General features: G+C 38.2%; 1 protein-coding gene across 8 annotated transcripts in view; it reads left to right on the plus strand.

Moving 5' to 3' along the window:
• TRIP12 (thyroid hormone receptor interactor 12) overlaps positions 1 to 23469 on the plus strand; it is a 76621-nt gene that overhangs the window by 24684 nt on the left and 28468 nt on the right. For 5 of the 8 annotated variants that reach the window (XM_082054919.1, XM_082054923.1, XM_082054921.1 and 2 more), the window contains exons 2-8: positions 1088 to 1234; positions 9313 to 9438; positions 10375 to 11171; positions 18617 to 18722; positions 19965 to 20101; positions 21063 to 21146; positions 22492 to 22587. In XM_082054919.1, the coding sequence (XP_081911045.1) occupies positions 1137 to 1234; positions 9313 to 9438; positions 10375 to 11171; positions 18617 to 18722; positions 19965 to 20101; positions 21063 to 21146; positions 22492 to 22587 (1444 nt within the window). In that variant the 5' untranslated portion in view covers positions 1088 to 1136. The remainder of the gene's footprint in view (positions 1 to 1087; positions 1235 to 9312; positions 9439 to 10374; positions 11172 to 18616; positions 18723 to 19964; positions 20102 to 21062; positions 21147 to 22491; positions 22588 to 23469) is intronic. The other 3 variants (XM_082054925.1, XM_082054926.1, XM_082054924.1) reach the window with 2 other exon arrangements.

Raw genomic sequence — 23469 nt, forward strand, 5'->3', positions numbered from 1 at the left:
ATATAGACTATTGTGTTCTTAAACTTTGGTTATTTTTCTACTTGTGGCTTTTTTCACCTGCAAATACCATAGTGTGTGCATGTGTTGTGTGTTGTTGTTGTGTGGTGGTGGTGTGTTTTTATTATTTTTTTTTAAACCAGATTCCACGCAATTGGAAGCAGGACTATAAACAGCAAATCTAGTTTTACTGTTACTGTGCCCTATGTATAGAAATACCAACTTAGCGCACAATAACAAAAGTTACCTCTCTTTCCAGAGGAGCTAAGTGAGGCTTGATCTTGAAATGCCTCTCTTTCTGATGGCTGCAGCTGGGTTTTATGGTAGTCTTCCATAAATAACTATCAAAGAGTATCTGTAGACCTCTAGCAGTCACAAAGCCATTCCAAAAGTAGTAATACAAAGCCATAATATTTTTTTAATAATTGTGTATGCTCATTAATTCTTCTGTCTCAAATACCTTTTTCTACTAATTAAGCTTGTTTATATAGCTAGGTCTCTTTTCCTGAATTACTATGTATCTTTCATTACACAAATAGAAGTTGCAAAAATCTGATTAGAGGAAGAAGCTGTTTTAAAACCACACTAGTTAAGTTACTTCTGTGATCTTGTGGATACTGCTGATTACTCCTGAAACTGGCTTTGTCATCTCCTAAACTGAGAGTTAAAATAATGAAATACTGTTGCTTTCTATCAAGCATTGAGTTTTGCTAGTTAGTATGTTCTTCCTTAAGGTCAATAAATACAGGTTCTCCTAAATTGCATGTGTCTTGTCTCCTTAAAGTTATCATAGAAGCCTGCCAGAAAACATGCATGGCATCATAGAAGAGATTGGGTTGGAAGGAACCTTTGAAGGTCATCTGGTCCAACAGGTCTTCTCTGTGCTATGTGTACTGAAAACTGGCTGCTCTGTTTTAAGGATCTAAATGCTCTTGAGAAGAAACTTGGTCCATGTGCCCTTTAACTAAAAATTGTCAGGTTTTTGTCTTAAGTTTTTGCTTAAACAATAATATTTTAAATTTGCCTCTTGAGGCATGGCTGCGAGCCTTCATGTCACGTGTCTTATGACTGTGTCTCTCTTGTCTTTCAGTGAATGATAGTGTCTAGAAAGGGTATGTCCCTTCAGGAGAGAGGTGCCAATGTCCAACCGGCCTAATAACAATCCAGGGGGGTCACTGCGACGTTCACAGAGGAACACTGCTGGGGCCCAGCCACAAGACGACGCAGTAGGAGGAAGGTACGACTATTATCTATGAGTGTGTTTTAATGTATAAAAGCAAAATTGTTGTGATTTAGAGAATGAAGTTTTCCACCCTACAATCCAAGCACTGAAACTTGCGTAAAGTCTTTTTGCCCTTGAAATGCTATCTGTACTGTTATTGCATGGGGTGAAAACATAGATAACTCACTATCATGCCTGTTCAGTTAGAATAGCAGTAGTAGATCTATGAGGAAAAAGTGCAATGGAGTTGTAATCCACAAATCACAGGTAGTAACAAATTCCTTCTCTTTCTTCCCTCCCTGATAACAAAAATATGTGGAGGGGTAAACAAGGAGACTGTGAATCTGGGAAAATCCATGTCTGTATTAGAGACGACTGAATAACTGGCACCTTTCTGTTCCCTTCCACTGCATGTTAATCCTGTGCATCTTATGAGTAATTCAAGAATTAGTTTTGTCATCATTAATATACTTGTACTAGTGAGTGAGTGGGCTAGGTTGTATTTGTTGTGTAAGTGGTTGCCTCGGCAGTGCAGAACAAAGAAGATCCTTGAAACTTTTCTGTGGGTGCTGACTATAATTATTGCCATGTCCTTTAAGGAGTTGAGAGTCTTCCATCTGAGTGATTGAAGCCTGTATGGATAAGTCTCATTTAATTTTGTTAAGATACTCGTCTAATGAACAAAGGTTATAGTGTCATGGTAGGCAGCATCTCTCTATTCTGCTTCATCAGAGGCTATACTGGTGCAGTTGTTTGAATGTCTATATCTTGGGCTTTGCTTTTTTGCTGTAAGAGTATTAAAGTATTTTGGGTCAGTGGCACAAAATATAAAGTTTTTTACTCAGAAAGAATTGGGCAATAATGTATAGTGAAGATGAAGTGTAGTTCTTACTAGCATGTAGTCTGACTGTGAACAAGGTCACTGTTGAATGAGTAAAGGAGGCTAGCTGTTCTTTGAAGGAACCTTGGGGGGAATAATTCAATCTGTAGTATGTAGCTTAACTTTTTCTAAAACCACTTTCTTCTGTACAAATAGAAAAGCAGATGATAAACACAAGGCTTCTGTCCTGGGTTCCTGTAGCATAAGGAGGGGGAAGTTGCTGCCTTCTGTAGCTGATTATTTTGCAAGTTAGCACTCTTTTTGGAGAATACTTATTTCTTTAACTGAGGCATGGTGAACCCTTCATTCCAGTCTGTGTTATCCCTACATCTGAATGGATATTTAAGTTGGATATTGCCCTACCACCTCTTCTTTTACACTGACCTTGACATGGGGTGAATAACCCACTCCTTAGACTAAAAAACTAGAGGCAAGTTATTTGGGCATGGGGTTGGGGATTGTTTTTTTAGATATCTACAGTGAGTGAGACAAATGGAAGAATTTTAGGGGTAGCACTATTTTCTTATGAGAAAGTTACTTACATGGGTTCTGGTGCATTGAGGTCTGTTAACTTGTGCTATCACATAATGATTCAAGGTGCAGCTTGTCTTAAATGACTGGACCTCATCCACCCTTTACTAAGTCTGTGTCAGTCAGACTTCCAAGAGCAAGAGTATATCTCACTCCTGAACTGTGTTAGACCTTTATCAGAACCAAAGCTTTTGCTTAAGTAAGGGGGATGGAAGCTTATTATACAATCCTCTTTGAAAATGTGGACTCTGTAGAACAGGACCTTCCCTGCCTTTCCATCTCTGAACAAGCATCAAAAAACCCCTCACAACCAAATAAACCTTCTCTTACATTAGTTTTTGGGGATACTTGAGACACTTAGCTTATTTTGTTCTTTCTCACACTTGTCATTCATAACTTGAAACTCTTTGATTTCAGCTGTAAAATGATTTAAGTAAAATGAGCAAACTGTGAGAAGACCAGTTTCAATGATATGCTCATATTGTCCAAATAAGTATGAAATTACGATGCATCTGTGTTAATATTTTAAGTTGAGAGTGTTCTTGTGAAGCAAATCTGTCATCCTCACCTGCTGTGCTTTGGCTGACATCGTGACATGGTCTTGGAGCACTTGAACTGAATCTTTTGAATGAAACTAAAGTGGAAGTTGTGCTCTAGGAGAGCAGTTCATGTGTCCTGGTCACTTGTGGTTGTAATCTGGTCTCCTTCGAAGTAGAGATCATGGAAATGCACACATGGTGGACGTTGGTCCTTAATGGCAAGTACCCCACTTCAGAAATTTTCTTCTATTGATCTGCACTACTTGTTGATGTAGTTGTACAGGTAATATGAGATTTTATTCAGCCACTCTTAGATCCATGTGTTTCTTGAAAAAAACAAAACAAACCCAATAGACAAACACAACCCTGAAAATCCCCCACAAAACAAAAACTAATATTGTACAAGGAATTAAGCATTAATGTGAGCCTGTAGGAGGTTCTTGCTTCATGCCTAAAATTAGCCACAAAGTTTATAAGCAAACTTAAGGGCCACACCTTTTGAAGTGCTGGAGAAGATTACTTCACTTTGGTCATAGATACGCGATCATAGCCCTTTGAGCAAGGACAAGTTTCAATACTGTCTGAACTTGTGTACTTGATTACCTTTGTGCATTGTATAAATAGCTTTCTAAATGCTGGAAATGCAGCAGCTGTTTTTCTTAAAGCTTTCTTGTGGCTAAGGTGCACGCATTTTGAAAATACAAAACTTGGAGAGTTTGTGCAGTTTGTCGCTTGTACTGTAATTTCAGACTTAGTACAGTCTGCTAATGTAACGTGGGTGGTTGTATAACATTGGTAGTATAGCCAAACAGCTTTGTAATAGCCTCTCTTGTGCTCTGACTGGAGTGAACCCTTGAACAGACTTCAGTTGAGGAAGGTGTTAGAAAGGAGAGGCTGGAGAATAGCACTTCCAAGGTGAAATGCTATGCATGTCTTTCTATAGTCTTTGGCCCTTTTGCAGCTTAAAGGTATTTTAATAAAACTTTACTGGTTTAACTTGCTGAATGGCTACTGTTCACTTGTATGAAGACTTGGGGAATTCCAAACTCCTCTCTGGTCTAATATGTAAAACATGGCATCTAATACTGGCAGATTTGTCTTAACCTGGAAGCAACAATGCAAACACATTTTCTTCTAGAGTGGGCCTGTTTGATGTCATCCTAATAACATCAATACTTGCAGTCAAACTGAATGGAGGAAGCCTTTGTTTTTTGCTGGAGTTTTACCAGCAATTTCATACTCAACACAGTAACTTGATATGAGCTTTAAGTGTTTGATATTTTTTAAGTTACATTTGTTTAAAACAAACAACCAAAAACCCCCAAACAACAAAATAAACAAAACCTCAAACCAAGCAAACAAAGAAAAAATCCAAATGGTGCTAGGCTCATAGACTGTGTAGAAAGATGCCTGTGGCACAAACTGGAAGTAACCTTAGTATTTACGTGGTGTGCTTTTAACTCTAAAAGAAGCAAGTGATATGTGTTTGCAAACAGGTGTATAAACTGGTGAACTGTCCTCCCCTCCATGTATGCACAGAGCCAAATTAGCCTTGGTGAAGTTAGACTAATGTTTTTTCACTTTCTGTTGTCAGTAGTGATGTTGAAAAGGTTTTGTGCTTTGGATGACTTTCTGGTGTTATGGATATAGTTCTTACTGGCCTTACTGAACTATCTCTTCCAGCACTTTCCATTGAAGGGTGACTCTTTGCAGGTTTGTAAGGAAGCAATAATGATATTGATGCTTCCCATTGCAGCAGTAAACCCAAGAGGAGTGGGAAGCAGATGCATCATTGAGAGCACTTTTTCCCTGTGTGGTGAAGAATTGTGCCCTTGTGGCTTAAGTTCCCAGTGATGCCATAGTAGTTACTTTGAATGGGAGCAATTTGGAAGTGAGGCACACAATAAGATATTTTCACAAAGTGGTACAGTTGCCTGTTCCTTTCAGTTGTAAGCAACGCTTCAATATATTGGTATGGAGTAATGGAAGTGGTGCTATGTACTAGACCTATTTACTAGTGCTGCAAAAATGTTTAATTTTTTAGTGGCATGAAATGACAGTGGCACTTATTTTTTAATCTGCATATTGTCACTATTCTGAAATCTTTAGGAACAGCAGTGTTTAAGTAGGATAGCAATTAGACATAAATGACTGCTATGCTGTGTATGAAAGTATGACACTTTATAGAAATTTTAAGTTTTCAGACTATAATATATACATGATCTTATGCATTTGGGATTGGAGGTGAAGAGATCCTTGTTAGCTGCATAGAGAACATGGGATAAGCAGAATCTGGAAAACATTTAACACTGACTTTTTTAAAATACTAAAGCAAAAAAGAGTGCTTTTGTCAGTTATACTGCTTCTGTTCTGAACAGGATTTGGTTTCGTACCAGTCTCGATAATATATTAACTGTTAACATCTTGCCCCAAGACTTGTGTAAAAACTAAACTTAACGTTTGAATTGGTGGGGACAACAGGTGGACTGTTTCTGAGGAGGGAAAGTAGGGGTTTTTTTACACAGCTTATTTCATCTGTGCTATTGCCTTTTTTTATTCTCACTTTTGACAGAAGTAAAATGGTGTTTAGTTTTTTAGACTTCATATTTGGAAGCATTTAATATCTCACTCATCTGCTGAGGAGCATGACTTAGATGAAACACTTTGTTTGTTAACTAAGTTCAAAAGGTATGTTGTGTGTATCATTTTGTGTGGGGGTTTTTTGTATATGCACAGGGTAACTCTTTGAGGACAGGTTCTAGTTGGTTCTTTATTTTGGTTTTGCTAAGAAGAGGGGAAAGGCTGGCAGTTTCCAGGAGGCAGTTTACAGAAACACTGCAAACTAGATGGTGGCTCACTTGTCAACTTCTGTATGTGTGTTACTCTAAACTGAGTGTCTACCTGGGGATTAGAATGTGTAGCAGCAGACAGCTTTGCCCAGTTGAGTGAAGCCTTGGAGTGGGTTATGAAATGGTCTTTAACAACAAAGCTCACAAAAAACCCCAAGCAGACAAACTAAATAAAAGCAACACTTGAAGGTGCAGCAAAAGTCTTCCTAAGCTTGCCCCTGCAAATGGATATGGAGAAACACAAGCTCATAAATACCTTATGTCTTTTTGTCATTAATGAGGAATTTAGTGTCTCAAAATAGTTGTTGCTAGAATATTTGTTTAGATGAAGCTTTTAAATGAATCATACTTCAATCAAAAAGAATAAAGGTCTTGTAACTGAGGAAGTTATAATTTAAAAGCCTTGAATTATGGGCAAAAGTACAGGTAGCTTACAGCCTTTAACAACAATCAAATCTTCCAGCTGCCCATGCACTTAGTTCTCCAAGCATTACCTTTTTTGTTTCTAGCTCATCAGACTGTTCTGACTACCTTTGTATGTAAGTTAACTTTTAACAAGACCTTAAGCAAGCTATTGCAAACTGAATATAAACTGGGACAATGATACTTGTTAGTTGATGTATGGTTAAATTTCTTTTAATTTAATCCTGCAGTCTCTCCAAGTTGTCATTCTACTTGCCATCGTATAAGGGGAGTTAATTTTATGTTCCTTTTAACTGACACGCTACTGCATGTACAGTTGCTATTGTCTTGTGTACTTTCTGTTTGTAACACGTGCAAGGTGAATGATTAAACTCAAAGAACGGGAAGTGAGAGCACAGTAGGACTTTAAAAGTAAAATAAAAAAAAAGTCCTCATCAGTTTTGCCTCCCCTCTTGTTATGTTCTAGTGTAACATTTCTCCTCTGGCTATGAGTGTTATTTCTACTGATAGTTTGATGGATGAAGTAAATAAAGCAAATGCAAATATTCCGCACAATACAGTATTCACCATCCCTAGGATATGGTTTTAGCTTTACTGGTCCACATAAATTGAACATTAATATGAAATTATGTTTGTAAAATTTGTAAGAACATGAAGGGCTTAAAGGTGCAAGGCGGTAAGCTTGGAACAAGTGGAAACTTTTCAGTGCGTGACTGAAATACTTGATATTTTGATGTATTGCTTTAGCCATGTTTTAGTTGAAAAGATCTTCAATTATTTGTGTTCTGTGAATACTTAGAACACTATGTTGAATCTGCTTCTAATTAAAGCAAAACAAAAATCTTTAAATGAAAATAACCTTTTAAAATATACTTCAGAATAAATGAACCCGATCAGTTAGCTTACATAAAAAATGAGATTCCTGCCAAGTGTAAATTATGTAATAACTTTAGTTACTCCCATAATGAAAACATTTCAAGGGGAAAATTAAATTTCACGCCTTAATCTTTTGTTGGGCAAAGGAAAATCTAAACACTTAGGTGAAACATTTCCAAGTTTATCTTGATAAAGTTTGCTATTGTGAGCTAAAGATCTGTTTTACTTCATTTGCTTTTGATAGTAAAAATTATTTTTTTTTTAAGTATGAGAAATAAAAACAAATTACTAGAGTATAGAGAAGATGCTGTTAATTTAATCTTTTCAGACTGTTACGCTCTTAGAAATATGAACCACAGAAAATGTTCTGAATATATGCTGCCTAGGTGCATTTGTCTGTTTAACTGACTAAATGAGAATACTTCGGAAGAAAACGGAGGAAGGAGGGTTATCAAGAAAAACACTCATATTACTGAAGTTTTACCATTTTGACTCTAAGCAAATTATGATGTAGTTATCACTTACATGATTAGACTTCGTAATTTTTTTCCTACTAAGGTTTATGTTTGTGTTGAAATCCTTAAGAGGATCCTGAACCTTTGTGGCCAATAGCAGGCTTAGCTCTGCCTTTGCTAGTAGATTTCTGGCTGCTGGTTGGAAAAAGCTCTTTTAAAGCCTGTGGAACTCTTCTACCTCTGCCATTTACTCTTTTCACCTAAACTTTGAGTTTGGGGTCATGGGTTGGGTTTGGGCTCATGGCTTAGAGCAGGACACTTAAATCTGAAATCTGCGTTTCTCCACTTCTCCTATATGATTCAAAGATGCTTGTGTAGCTTAATTCAAAGGGCTAGATAGTCTAGGTTAATAGTATATAAGCATGCAGTCAGCAGTGCTTTACCTTTGAAATGTTGCTTTTTCTAGCATTAGTACTAGGCTAGTTTGAAGTATCAAAAAGGTTGGTGGTGCTTGGGGTTTCTGTATATGTCGGATGTGATCAGTAGAATTTTCCTGGTGACAGCTGAGTCAGAAGTGTGTTTTGTCCAGGGAAGTACAATTGATGTTCCTTGCCTTAGCAATTATTTATACTATACTGTTGTAAATGCTGATGAACTGTCTCTTCTGAGTCTTGCAGATGGTAATTCTCATTGGTTTTGAAAAAAGTAGTGGAATATGTGAAGATGTAACTTAAGACTTAAATTTTATTGGTGGTATAGTACAATCTTTGTCCTCCAGGCAGAGTTAGTACAAGAAACCATTTTATGCAAGCAGCTGAATGCTACTTGGAAGACCTCTTGTAGCTTATCCATGAGAAACTCATTCCTTTCTCTGCTGTGACAGGTTTCCTGTCTCATCTGCCTGCCTGCCTGGGTAGCATGCATTTCTTCATTCCTCTTACTTCAGCTGTTACCAGACAGCTCTCAATCCTTTCAATTGGTGGAACTGTAGCTAAAAACTGTCTGGGTTGAGCTTTCCTACCAAGTGGAACTAGTTATATTCTCTTTCTGAGCATTTGCTTTTCTTAAACTGAAGAGCAAAGAGATGAACTTGTAAACACTCATAACTGGATAAAATCTTAATACACGGAATCTTGAGGTTTGAGAGTATATATCTGTTTCTGAGAAGAGGTCTTTGACAGGTGCTCTAGTCTTGTGTCTTAACTGTGTTGGCGTAATGCTTAAGTGAATAATTCAGTAATCTTGCACAGCAGAAAGATTTGAATTTATCTGCACAGCTCGGGTGTGAGATGATGTTTAATTCATTTAAAATGACTAAATAATTGTGTGCTTTACGAAACAGTTACACTGGTGGTGATTTGTAACCATACCAGGTGATTCTTTTGAAATATTGCTTTAATGTTAGGGGTTGATATGGAAAGGTTTGAAGCTGTAAACTAATACTTGTAAATGGTCCAAAAATAAATAATAATGCCACCTACAGGTTTGTATCTGTATCTTGGAATCCTGATAGCTTTCTGTTTTGACTTTCTGCTGACAGGTCACATTTAGGGCAGGCAAAACATAAGGCACATAGCCCTCCTGAGAGTAGAAAATCTATTTCAAAGACACCCAAAGTGCAGTCTAATACTACTTCTGAGCAGTCCAAGGGACACTTTTCTAAAAGGTAATTGTACTTTGTATTCATTTGTTAACAAGTGTTATCTGATCTTCACAACTATGTATGATATATCTAGTTACACAGAGTTCTTGTAAGAGTATGACTAATAGATTCAACTAATCTAGGTACTGCATTCAGTGGATATATTTCAGTGTTTCACATTCTGTTTGTTTTGTTTTCCTAATTCACCAACTAAGAGCTTTCCATCAGTGATGGGGAGGAAATGATTTCTGCATAACTAGTCCTGGAATACTTGCAAGGTCTTTCTCCTTCTTTCCTGCTTCGTGTTGGGGGAAGATTGCCCAAGGAGTTGTGAGCAATGTCCAATATTAATCGAAATATGTAATAATCTGAAGTATGCCTGTGTTCAGGGTAATAATCTTGGCCATGCTTTGTCTGCTCTTCATACATGTCTGCTATATACACAGTTTTTTGTCATTTTTGCGTGTGATTTACTACCTCAATTTCAAGACTGATGAGAAACTGTTCATTAAGAGCTTTTCTTGAACTAGAATCCAGTTAAGACTAGTTATGCATTACTGAACGCTCCTTCTCTCTTGTGGAACTTACATTCTCAGACATTGCGATGATAACTTCATGGCCTGATTTTTTTTTTTCTTTTCAATCAGTTTGACATCTATTTAAAAAAAAGAAAGTATAATCTATCCAAGTTACCTCATATCTTCCTCTTTAAAACAGTGTATTGTGCTTTTATTTTGCAATTCATTTTAAGTTTTCATGCTAGTAAAGATTTGCAGTAAGACTGTTCTCATACAAGCATGGGTTTTTTTTCTTGTTTCCATATAAACTTAACAATCAACAGTGTTTCTTACCTGTGGTTTCTTTTATTATTAGAGAATGCTGACATTTATATTGCGAAACTGTTGCAACTGTGAGGTTTCTAGAGTTCAACACTAATGCTGTTCTTGCTTACTTCTACAGAGGCTGTAGTTCATCTGCTCTTTTAATACCACAAGAAGATCCAGAGAGAGTCAATACTTCAGAAAAGCAAAAAACGGGGCAAGTGCTTAAGAAAGACAATTCTCGAGGAGTTAAACGCAGCGCTAGTCCAGATTACCGGAGGACCAATTCTCCTAGCTCTGCTAAAAAACCCAAAGCACTTCAAAATACTGAACCTTCCTTGGAAAGCAACAAGCCACATACTAAGTCTAAGAGAAGACACTTAGACCAAGAACAGCCGAAGTCTACACAATTGCCATCAACAAGCAAGGCTCACACCAGAAAGGGTGGAGCTGTTGGTAGCTCCCGAAGTCAGAAAAGGAAAAGGACAGAGAATCTGTCTTGTATAAAGAGTGGTTCAGCAGTTGAATCAACTGGCGCTGAAGAGAAGTCAGCAAAACTCTCCAAGCTGGCTTCAAAATCGGTGACCTCAGCCAAAGCTGGGTGTAGCACCATCACTGATTCTTCTTCTTCAGCTTCTACATCCTCCTCCTCTTCTGCTGTTGCATCTGCTTCTTCTACTGTTCCTCAGGGTGCCAGAGTGAAACAGGGAAAGGACCAGAATAAGGCTAGACGTTCCCGTTCTGCATCCAGCCCCAGTCCGAGAAGGAGTAGCAGGGACAAAGAACCAAGTAAAACCAGTGGCTCTTCAAAGTTTGACTGGGCTGCTCGATTCAGCCCAAAAGTCAGTCTCCCTAAAACAAAACTGTCTCTACCAGGCTCTTCCAAGTCTGAGACATCAAAACCTGGACCTTCAGGACTACAGGCTAAGCTAGCAAGTAAGTTGTTTTTTTGTGGAACAATAAGCCATATATGTGTTAAAATCAAGTCTTTTAAACAAATTCTTCTGTTGTCTTCAGGCTTCTTGAGATCTTCTTAGAGAAATTAACTTTTAGTGTGTTCTGCTGAGCTTTTAAGTAAAGTTGTGGCTGAAACTATTTACAGCTAAAGCAAACGCTTTAAGTACAAGCAATGTTCTATAACTTCTCTGTCTTGCAAATTGATTTGAAAAATGAAATATATGCAAAATAGTTGGATGTTGTGGTAAAACTCATGATTATATTCCTCCTATCAGATTTGCTTTGGTTTTTTTTTTAAGCTTTCTATCCTGAAGTGAGAATGATAAATGCTAGAAAACAAGTAGATGGTATGTTTTGACAAGGTGGTTTCAACAAGATGGAAACAAGATGGTTTCTCGTTTCAAGTCCACTTCTGTAATTTTTCCTTATTGTGAGAATCTCTGTTACTTTAAGAACAGTAATATTTTAAACCTAGTGTATTTAGTGCCTGGGATGTTAGTTACTTTATCATTTAAAGCGTTCCTAAAAAATACATCCTCTCTGGTCCTGAATTTGAATAGCAGGTACTGTTCCTGGACATTGTCACCAAGAAACATAGGCAGTCTTCTCCCAGCAGAGCACCTGCTTGCTAATGTGCAGAAATGCTTGTAGCTCTGCCTTGAGCAGGTGCTTTTTAAAATCCCTTTTTCTACCTTTTTGTACTATATGATTTACTAAAAGCATGTATTCTCTAAAACTTGATTTAAGCAGTTGGATCCCTAAGCTTGCTTGGTGTTGTTGCCTTCTCTAGATGTGACGAGAAACAGCCTGTCCCACCTCGGGCAGGTCCACAGCCAGTACTAATGCAGGAAATATGTGAAATAAATAAGAGCGACTGGATCTCTTCCTGTATAATCGAAATAGATTTAATTGACCTAACAGGCTTGTTTTGGATAACTTGCATGACTGGAGTATTGATTCCGCAATGACCTAACCTGATTGAGGAAGAATGGCATTGGGAAAGGGGAGAATAGTTTCTTTTTAGCAAGGTTTTATGTACCTGCTTCACAGTTCAACACTTACTAGATGACAAATTTCAGGGTAAAAACTCTGAATTTGCACAGGCTGGAATGAGGGGGAAGTGGGTAAGAATCCGGCAAGAATGGGACTGACCAACAAGTTCTTAGCTAAGTCTATCCTTGTTACAGGCAACTTTGTAGCAAGAAAGAAAAGGAATAGAGAAAGAATTTACCTCCAACAACCCGAACGTGAAGCAGGGAGTAATTTATGTGACAATTTACAAAACTTAAGCCAGGAGTGAGGAGAGGAAGAATAGAATAGCATAATGTAAGGGGGGTAGTGCAGGTGTTGAGTAGCTTGAAAAACAGCATTAAGAATGTGAGCCTACACCGTCCTGCCAAGGAATGTACTGAGAAAGCAAGCTTGACTAGCTTGAGCTCTTCCATGACCTGCAAGTCATGTTTTGCGAAAAGATAAACCTAAGTTGAACTACGACATTCAAGTATATGTCACAAAACCAAGCTGGCATGGCCTGTACTGTGTGTATGTATAGAAAGTCACTGGTAAGGGGCACACAGTATGGTGAGAGACATTTCTAGACTCCAAATAGAGGTTAAAGTTACTTTCTTTAGATGGTGTCCCAGTTTGAGGGGGACAGGGGTGAAGTACCAACAGGTGATACTAGGAAGTCTGAAATGTCTAATTGCCTCTTTATTTTACTGTGGATTACAGCAGAACTTTTTCTGGTGGTGCTTATATGGAATGCCATTGGTCAGAGTAAGTGATTATACTGAATGTCAAACAGTAAGAGCTCAATCTAGAATAGAAGAAAAGTATAAGACTCTCTGATATTTTCAAATAGTTTCAGCCTTTCAAATAGTGCGTTAGACCTCTGACAACAGATTGAAGTGATATTGGGATCAATAGTAACTATTGTTAGCTTAGCCCTTTCTTAAAAAAAAGAAAATAACTTTTGTCATACAGCTTCACTAACTTGAAAATATTGGGGCAAATTTGAAATATTTTAACAAAATGTGTTTTAGATAATGCTGAGAAGTGTCAAGAAAATAGTAAAAAAAAAAACCAAAACTTCCAGGGTAGGTTTTTAAGGAAGAATGGGTAAGTTCTACTTTACTTTCTGCAGCAAGCTAGTGCCCTTAGAGGATGAGGGAGCAGAAGCAGGTGATTTTTCACACAAATATTAATATTTCTAAAGTTTTATAAAACATTAAGGCCAACAGTGATATAGATTAAATTATTAAGGTGGGACACCCCTCTGCATGGAAACATGTCCTTAGGAGTCACAGTAATCTTGTATAGAAAGCGAAAGCTAAAACTCAGTAGGGTTACATGGGGGTATAATATGAAACAGATGTTTGAAGAAGTTTGAAATAGGGCTTGTAGAACTAGTGGGAGATAAAAACTAAACATGCAAACATAACTATAAGAAGCTGCAAAAACTTCATGAAAATTGATGGGAATGGTTCTAGGAAGAAAAGTGGGAGCAGAGCAGAGGTGATTCTGGCTAACATACAGTTAGCATGTCTGTATAAGTGTGGTGCCATTCACTGCTGGGTATGACAGTTTAGGAAGTACAAGAAAAATTATTAGTAGTTGTGATCTGTTGAAGGCCAAACTAGAAGAGCTGAGCTGGCTTACTCTGCTGAAGAGAAGAATGAGGAGAGACATGGTTGTCATCCTTGCAGAAGTTCTTCGCGTATTGGAGAGGAATACCCTGAGGTTTCTTGTCCACTCCTCACTGGATAATTAATAGGTGTTAAATGCAGACAAGGTGGCTTTCAGAGTCTTCAGCTATGTGGCAATTTGTAATTGAGCAGTGACATCACTGAATAACAGCTATAGTATTTGTTGGAAGAAAAAAAACAGGCTAGAGTAAAGTATTTCACCTTTATTTTCATAGCTAAATATTTATTGATGGGATGGGGGAAGGGAAAATTTTTTTGTTTTCTTCTTTTGACTATTTTCATGTCCCTTTCAGGCCCTACATTTTGTAGGGTCTTTTAAATATTGTGAATCGGGTCATTTCACTGATTATGTAACAATATAAAACCAAGCTTAATTATGTCTCTGTTATTAGGGAAATATCTGCTGCCCATTGTGTAGTGTCCTGTGTCCCTTAGCTATGAAGAAGCTGGCAGTGGAGGCTGAGACTGTGCTGAGAGCAGGGTAGCTTAGTGTGGTTGCCTCTGAGAAGCCTCTACCTAGTGCATTAAGATTTGGGGTGCTGGAGATTTTATTGGGAAATGCTGAAAAGCCACATGAAGGTGAACAAGGAGTGTGATTGGTATATAAATCCTGGCTTCAAGGGATTTGGCAGAGGTGAGGGAGAAAAGAAACTGAAAAGAACTCTGAATCAGTTTATTTGGGGTTGTGTGTGACAGTGCTGTCTGCATGATGGTCATTAGAGCCTTAGAGTTGTGGATTTGGGATTGAGGAAATAAGATGACTAGCTTGGAGATACTTGGTTTAGTTGTGGTGATGGGCTGTGTGAAGCTGTAATCAAGGGCTGGAGATGTCTGGGTTGGTACAGACGAAAGGGAATAGTGGAGTCTTAGAGTGACAGGAGGTTGTCTTGCTTTCCCCTGCTCAGCTATTTTCATGCTGTCTTTGTTGTGGGAGGAGGAGAGCAGCCCAACACAGGAACCAATCTGAAGTCTAAACTTCCAGCCTGAACAAGTAAATCTCTGCTGACAGTCTTTCTGAACTGCAAATAAAGGGCTTTCCAGGTTATAGACTGTGATAGTTTGACTAACTTTGTATTGGCTTGGGTAATACACTCAGTCTTGAAGTGAATGCAGTACAGCTACATTCAGAACTCTTTCTTTCATGCAACAAAAAATGCCTTTAAAAAAAAAAAAGCTGACCAGTAAACACACTTAAATGTGAAGATGTTCTTAAGGTATTTTTGTATTATTTCTATTAATGCTGCACCGTTTCAGGTTTAGCCTGTTTGGGTCTGTTTTCCTTCAGAGTCATTAGAGTGAGTGTTTGGTATGCAAACAGGGTGATGTCAAGGCATAAGCAATATATATCTGTTTGCCATAAGGAAACTTATGCCTCTGCTTTTTTTTTTAAATATTACATCCGAAGTTTTTGCAGTTGCTGAATAGGAACTGTTTAAACCCAGTTTTCTTTTGGTTTGTTGAAGGTCCATCTCTTTATAATTTTTACTAGCTCTCTGAAGCAGATCTGTTGATGACAGCTCTGTACATTTCCTTCATCAGGCAGTCAGAGTCTAATCCCATCTCTGAATGCTGGTTGTGCCCTATTTGCCAGTACAGGCTTGGGGCTGTTAGCCTGTCTCCTGCAACTCCTAACTCTCAGTCGGGAGGCCATGCTGGCAGTACGTTGAGGAGATCAAGTTTTGACAACAATGTGAGTGAGAGGAAGAAGGCTCAGTCCTGTGCCAAAGAAATTAGCACTCTGGAGCTTGTATTGTTGGGAGGACTCAAAGGATTTGCAAGAAATGCAGGTGGTAGGATTGGTTTTTTAAGAAGCCTTCTTAAAAAACAGACTTTAAGGGTTGAGAGTGGCATTGAACAACAGGAAGGGAACAAGCTCTGAGAATTATCTTATTGCTTCCTGGCTGGACGAGGCTCTGAGCAATGTGATCTAGTTCAAGATGTCCCTGCTCACTTCAGGGGAGTGGACTATTCCAACTATTTTATGGTTCCTTTTCAGATATGGAGTTCATAGAGGGAGGTGGAAGATCATATGTGTCCTGGTAGATACATCAGAGGTAGAGAAATAAAGATTTAGGAAAAGAGAAACATGCAAAAAGATCTGACAAGTAGAAGGTTCTTCCTGAGCAGTAGGAGAAAATGAACTCAACTATTCTGGATGCTCAGGCTGTGGTTTATTCTGCTGCTTATCTACCCAGTCGTAACTGTGTAACTCTTTACATTCTCTAAACCCTCCAACTAAGATAATTCAGCTAATTTAATACCTCTTATGGAAAAAGGACAACCCATTTCATAACTTCATTGCCCTGCTGCTTTGTAGTATCTGTGCTCATCTGACCCATGTTAAACAAGCTCAGCTCACCAAACTGTCACAATACTAATGGGACAAGAAAGTGTATCAGTTGTGTCCTTTGTGCATCTAGGGCTTGGTTTGGGGACAGTGAGCCATGAGTGCGTGTACCACACTGTTAAAGCACAGCAAGCTGTTAGGCTGACTCTGCTGTTGTGTGAAAACTTTGCCTTTAGCACAAATCCTGTTTTGATGCAGATGAAGTCAATGTTACTTCACTTATGGTGGATGTATGGTGTCTCATTGATAGCCTGTTGCTAAGGGGATGTGAAGTTACTAAGTTTTAGGTCTGACTGCTTGAAAATGTGTACCCATAGATTTGTAGTAGTAAGTGGTGTGCTGACACGAAGAACTAAAATGCATATTTTTTCCAGTGAACTCCCCTGTAACAGAATGATTAACTGTTCCACGTGTAAAGCAAAAGTATGTCTCACTTAGAATTTTACTGTATTGTTATAGGTACTTAATAGCCTACTTTTCCATATATGTAATATGAACTCAGAGTGGTAAACGCCTTTTATCTGTGGAGTGATACAGTGCTATACCTAGTGCCAGTTAAGGCATGCATTTTCTATGGTGAAATATAACCAGCTATCAGGAGTTTTGTTGGATCTGTGCACTTCTAGTACTTAGAGCTTAGATAGCAGGATCCCATGCCACAGCTACAACTGTGTTAAACTCTTTTGTATCTTTATAGCAAACTCTTCCTCCCCCTTGGCTGTGTCTTCCTGTATGAAATAGGGCTGGAGTCATTGTGTATTTCTGTTGTAGCAACTTCAGCATAAATTCTTGGTGTGAAAGCATATGTAGTAAAAATGCCACTCTGTTTTTTTGCCTATTTGAAAAAGTTACATATTTTGTTCTATATATACAGACCATCTGAAAACTCAAGTTTCTGCAGAACCTTGTTTTCTTAAGACTGCCAAATTTCTTGAGTCAGTAAGCTGGGGTGTGGTAAATACACAAATATCAGGTTAACCTTCCACTGCGTGGAACTTAACTGTGTGCAGCATCATGTTCTTGGGTCAAATACAGTATAGTGTCTGAAAAGGCAGATGATTGACCAGGTCAGTAATAGTTTTTCAGATCACTTTCCCTTTTCTGTTAAATAGCCAGTCTGAAGCTGCATATTTAGCGTTTCATCCATTAGTACCACAACTCAGCATTCTTGGAATGTTTTAGGATTAAGGAAATAGACAGGAGCCAGTTTGCTAGGCATCGTGCTCAAAAACATTGCATATTTAAATATGTTTTATTTCTGCTTTGTTGCTGGAAGAGGGAGCAGTGATCTTTCTCATATTTTCAAGGCTATTTACATCTGTTCTAGTGATAGTATGTCAAAATTGAATGTTATGGGGGATCTCTTATGATTGAGGGAGGACAGGACAGAAATGTAAAGCTGGGTCTGATAAGGATTTTTAGTTTTTGATACTAATTATCACCCTTCTGGTTTGGAAGCTGTTGTGGAATATATCAGCCTGATGGTAAGCTTGCTCATCATCTGAGAATGCTGTATTGCATGGGGGTTTTGTGTGTTCAAGAGTTTCCTGCTTCTGTGGTGGGATGTGTCATCAGAACAATGGCTTCATAACCTAGAGCAAATTAATATTGGTTGGATCAGTCTTCAACAATGCAAATACTTCTAAACTAAAAGCTGGAGAATTCCTTTTTCAAAGCTGTGAAGATATGCTTGGTATTTGCCTTAAGGAAGACCTTATGATAGTGATAAGGGCTGAAGGGATATAGCTGAAAAATAGAAGCACAAATATATGACAGATCTCAAAACGGGCAGTGCTTGACTCCTGGAGGGGAGCATGGTTTTTATTTAAGGCAGTTATTCTTAAGCCATACCAAGGCGAATGAAGCTTTCTAAAATTTATGATTCAGCTAGTGAAGATGATCAAGTTTATGCTGCACAGATTTACTTAGAGGTTGGGGGAGAACATGCAACCACCACTGCCCTCCCTGCCAAAGTAGTTTCTTTAAAGCTAAAGCATATTCATTTAAGTGTCTAGAATACCAACATAGGGAAATAATAAACTTGTATCCCATGATGTCATATCTGTTTAGCGAGAGAAGGACTTAAAAGCTCTTCTATAACTGTAGTGTGTAGGTTAGGAAAAGGTATCTAGGTAACAGGTTGAAGTTTAGTGTTACTTAAATTAATGAGTGTAAGCAAATATCTGAACCTTTCTTTTACTGGTGTAGCAGTTCAGTGTAAGGTGAGTAAAAACTGATGTGGGCTTATTGTGGTTCATCTGTAGAAGTTGTTCTACATAGAAGTTTCCTGTACACAGATGTTTCATATCTTTGTAGAACTGCTGTGTATTTGAAGACTGATTTAGTCTCAATTCTCTTTACATATGACATAGGTCTAAGAAAATCTACAAAGAAGCGCAGTGAATCACCACCTGCTGAGCTCCCCAGTTTGCGGCGGAGCACACGGCAAAAGACCACGGGCTCCTGTGCTAGCACCAGGTAAAACTGAAGATAGTGAAACGTAGTTACTGCAGTGGGTTGATATTGTCACTTTCATGCATGAAAACTGGCCTCTATCTTTGCTATTGTAAAAGTAGGTATAACTTTTCAGGCCTGCTGGGTTACTTTGTGCACCAGTGTCGTGGGCAGCACATAGAATTTGTCACAGACCTTCAATAATCCCTCAGCTGTAGGGGTGGAGTGGAATAAACACCCAGAGCCAATATTACAAGTTTAAGTAATCCTTTCCTTAGGGAGATGTTGTTTAAAAAGATACTAAACACTGAGAGAGTACTAAACTATTGTTCATAATGAATAATAAAATAGGTGACTATTTTGAAAAATAGACTTCATGGTACCACACAGGAGTCTGTTTTAATAGTGTAAGTTGCTGAGCTGAGTCAGGTTGTCAGCAGCTGCATCTGAACAATATTACAAACATCTCAGTACTTGATATACCTTCTGATGCAGGGTAGAATTAGTTCTGAATTAATAGTTTTAAACACCTGGTAGATTAAATGGGAGGGGAGAGTAAATATATCCTGTGATGCACAAAAATTCTGTGGTTGCATGTACTCTGAAGCTAGACTTAGGAACCCTGAACAAGCTTTATTTTTTCTGATGCCTAAACTACATGTAGTTCCAGCACAATTTATTTTTGCTCTTCTGTGTCATTAAGAAAGAAGCTTCTGAAGTCTGATGCTGTTGTGAAGTGTACATTTGAATTTGACTTTTTGTAGGCATATATATGTGTAGTGGCGATGATAGTAGTGTTTAAAAAAACAAATTTAAAAAGGCTCATGCCCTCAGACATGTGCTGGCATGGAAAACCAAGTTAAACATCACAGTTCTCCTTGTGCTTTCAGTAGTTCAGAACTTCCTTTAAGGAGGGTTACTCTGTCACTGAACTTCTCAAATGTGTATGTGATTTGTAACTAACAGTTACTTTAATCTTGGTCATTTTGACCATTGTATTTTAAAACTGCCTTGTCTTGAAGGGTATAATGTAAGGACATACCTGTAGTGCATTAGTATAAACAAATCACCACCATGGTGTGGGGCAAAGATGGTGAAGAAGAGTTGGGTAATTTTGTGAAGACTGATTCTTACGCAAATCTGTTAGTTTGTGCAAATTTGTGGTAGTGATCTACGTAATTTTTTTTGTGGTTTTGAGTAGTTTCACATTAATAAATCTTTTGCCTTAGTTCATAAGGTCTGAAACTTTGCTTTTTGAATCTTTAGTCGGCGAGGCTCTGGCCTGGGCAAAAGAGGAGCAGCTGAAGCTCGCCGACAGGAGAAAATGGCTGATCCTGATAACAACCAGGATGGAGTTAACTCTTCAGCTGCACGTACAGATGAGGCTCCTCAGGGAGCTGCAGGTGAGAAGAAATTCTAACTGACACATTTCTAGTGTAGTTGCTGATAGAAACTTCTTTGCATTTAAAAAGAGTTAAATGGATTAAGTTCTGGGGAGAAATTATTATTTAAGCTGGTACAGCTGGTAATAGTACTGGAAGGTTTTTGAATGAGAGGGACCTTTATTTTTTGATCTGATCTCTTGGATATCTGGTATGTATTTCAGTTATGCTTTTTTCAGTCTCCAGACTGTGTCCAGTAAAGTAGACTTTGGTTTTCAGGCATCTACCTTTTTTATTTTTAGAAAAATGTACCTTCAGCTGATGCTACATAAATTATTGTACTGCAAACTGAAAACACACCAAACTGTTCAGAATACGGAAGGCAAGCATTTACCTGTAAAGGCTCTTTTGTAACTACTCATAAATATTCTACAGATTTTCTGTTGAAATGGCAAGCGTGTCTGTACTGGAGAAATTTGTAACCAAGTCAAATAGTCTTACTTGCATAGTCTTATTAAATAGTACTTAATTTTATCATCTGGTCCTAATCAGTAGTAAGTTCAAAAGGAGCTTTCCAGCAATTACACTGGATTGTAGAAAATCTCGGTGTTCTCTGCTTACAGCTAGATTTTACATCAGTACAAAAAGTCAAAATTAAGGGGAACAAAGTGCAGCATAACACTCAATTAAGAAAATCATAAATTTACTAAGGATATAGGTAAATATGTCTTGAAAGTTCATTTGCTGATCTAGCTATATTTATTTTTTTTCATTATCCTGTGTTGATAGACTCTCTTCAGCTTCTGGAAAGTATTAGACTTGCATGCTGGTTTGTTTAGAATGACAGTGGTACATAAGTATGGTGGCAGTATTAAATGCGGAGCACTCTTCTGATGGTAGACGCTTCTTGATGGTTGAATTGATGTGAATTTTGTCATTTTAAAGGCATTTTAACTTGCATTAATCTGTTTCATTTCTTTAGCTTCTAGTTCTGTTGCTGGGGCTGTAGGTATGACAACCTCTGGAGAAAGTGAATCAGATGATTCCGAGATGGGAAGACTACAAGGTACAACAATTGTTATTAATTGACAGTTTTTTGTTGATTGCAGCCTTTAAATAGCCATACCTATCCAAATTCTGTATTATATGTAGTCAGAAGGCTGTATTTTGTTTCTCCGTCTGTGAATGTGTTGCTTTGCTTACTGTAGTTCTGAAATATGGAGTTACAAGCTTTAATTCACTAAAGATGCATGAATTTGGAAGTAATGTCTGGAGGGGGTGGTACAGTGTCCTCACTTATTTATATGGTGTGTAATACACTACTATTGATGATTTTTCAGGAGCGCATGTGGGGAGAGAATTGAGAACTCAGTCCTATTAAGTGTGTAAGCTCAAATATGAAAATAGGTTTTTGCGAGAATGTTTCAGTTGACAGGCCAGGTTAGGCCTGCTGTTACTCTGCCTGCTTCTGGATGACATTTTTTGTGCTTGATACCCATGTTGCTGTGAGCTTTGACCAAACAAAATCTAAATGTTCTTAAAATGCTTGCTTTTGTGCTTGGGCTAAAGGATTCAGGTCTCAAAACTGGAGAGTACAGACAGGTAGAAACTCAGTTTGCATGTCCTACAACTGTTTTATTGATTTTGCCACTATATTGCAAGGAGTTTTGAGATCAAGGTCTCCCTTACAAATGTCTGGTTTTGATTAATCTGAATATTTAATGTGGAAATGAGTGCTGTGTCACTACCAGTTGACTTGCTTACAGTCCTCAGTAAGCATAGGTATGCATTAGGAATATTGAGCTAAATTGTTTTTTACTATTAATTGTTATTGTATTGATCAGCTGTAGTCACCATTAGAATCACCCACTTAGTCTAGCTGAAGACGATTGAAAGTGTTGAAAAACAAAACCAAAAACCTCATAACTAGCAGAATTTTTTCCTCTTCTGCTCATCAACAAATAAATCTGTGAACCTGACTTTTCAGTGTCATTGTCTTAGTTTAGTAGTGCCACTCAGTTCCTGAAAATGTGAAAAGATTAAATTATCTTATGTAGATTGAGTTAATATTTGAAATTAGTCTGATATATCTGGCATTCTAGATCTAGACTTCCAACAATGTAGTAGACCAGATTTCTTCTGTGAAATGTATCGTTCTGGAAACGTAGTGGGTGACTTCTTAAAGGGCCTTAATGCTCTGATGCACAAAAAATGAGTTATTTGCTCCCTAAAGGTGTCATCTTTTTGATGTTTTCTGGAAATTGAGGTAGCTGCAGTCATCTAATCCTAACTCATCTTTCTTGAAGTGTCAACGTTCTAGTAGTCTTAAAATTATAGCATCGTGGAATTTAAATTTTTAAAAATATGTGTAGAAGCTTTGACAATGGCTGTTATCCTCTGTTTGCTTTTAGCTCTATTAGAGGCTAGGGGTCTTCCTCCTCACCTGTTTGGCCCTCTTGGTCCTCGGATGTCGCAGCTCTTCCACAGGACAATTGGAAGTGGAGCTAGTAAGCAAAGTTTGTCTAATTTGACTTAATTCTTTCCACTTCCAGACTAGTAGAATTCAGCCGCTAGTAAATGCTAATATTTGTATTAGCTTCATAGTTTAATGTTTTCCATGTCGGAGATTTGTATGTTGTGGTAGTGCTAGACCACTGGTCAACAGTATTAATTTGCTTGCCTTCCTATAAGGAGGAGAAATTTGCTTCAGCCATATTTATTTTCTTTTTTTCGGGGCATCTTCATGTTCCCTTCTAGGTGGGGAAGGGAGGGTTCTTGCCTTTCACCCCTTCCTTATCTTTTCTTTTGCATGATGGGCTGCTTAACAAAAGACCTCTCCAACCCCCTTAAGTTTTTTGCTGTCTTTAAACAAGTGCTTAAGCTAGCTTTAGAACCAGTAGTAGATGACAGTTCTAAGGTGTGTTGATTATAGTTCCAAAAGTGTCTTAGTTTTCAGACAGAAATAATTTCCTGAAGGCAGCGTGTCAGTGAGAACATGGGTCCTTAGTCTTGTTCCCCCATGTTGCATGATGCAGCTGAATTAGACATGTACCTTGTGGTCCCAGTCTGTGTGGCTCCCCAGGAGAGCCCAGGGCAGCCTGGTGCTGCCTGCAGAGAGGAGTGTGGGGTCTTGGGGGTGCTCCATGTGCTGTATAACTGGGGGTGTGGTGAGAAGTCCTTTGCTTTATAGAGATGGAGTGGTGTGAGTTCTGGCAAGACGCCTGTGGTGAGCAGTGTGGTGAACTTCTTGTGCTGACCAGTCTGCACTGGAAAGACAGCCAAGAGTGAGATTTTGCCTCCCTTTCCTATCCCCCCTTTTTATGACAGGGGAAGAAAGTGAAGCTACAAGTACAGAGGAGAACCAAACTATATCTGGTCTTCCACTCTTG

Source organism: Streptopelia decaocto (genome assembly GCF_964273445.1).
Source record: "Streptopelia decaocto genome assembly, chromosome: 6".
In the NCBI taxonomy this organism is placed as follows: Eukaryota; Metazoa; Chordata; class Aves; order Columbiformes; family Columbidae; genus Streptopelia; species Streptopelia decaocto.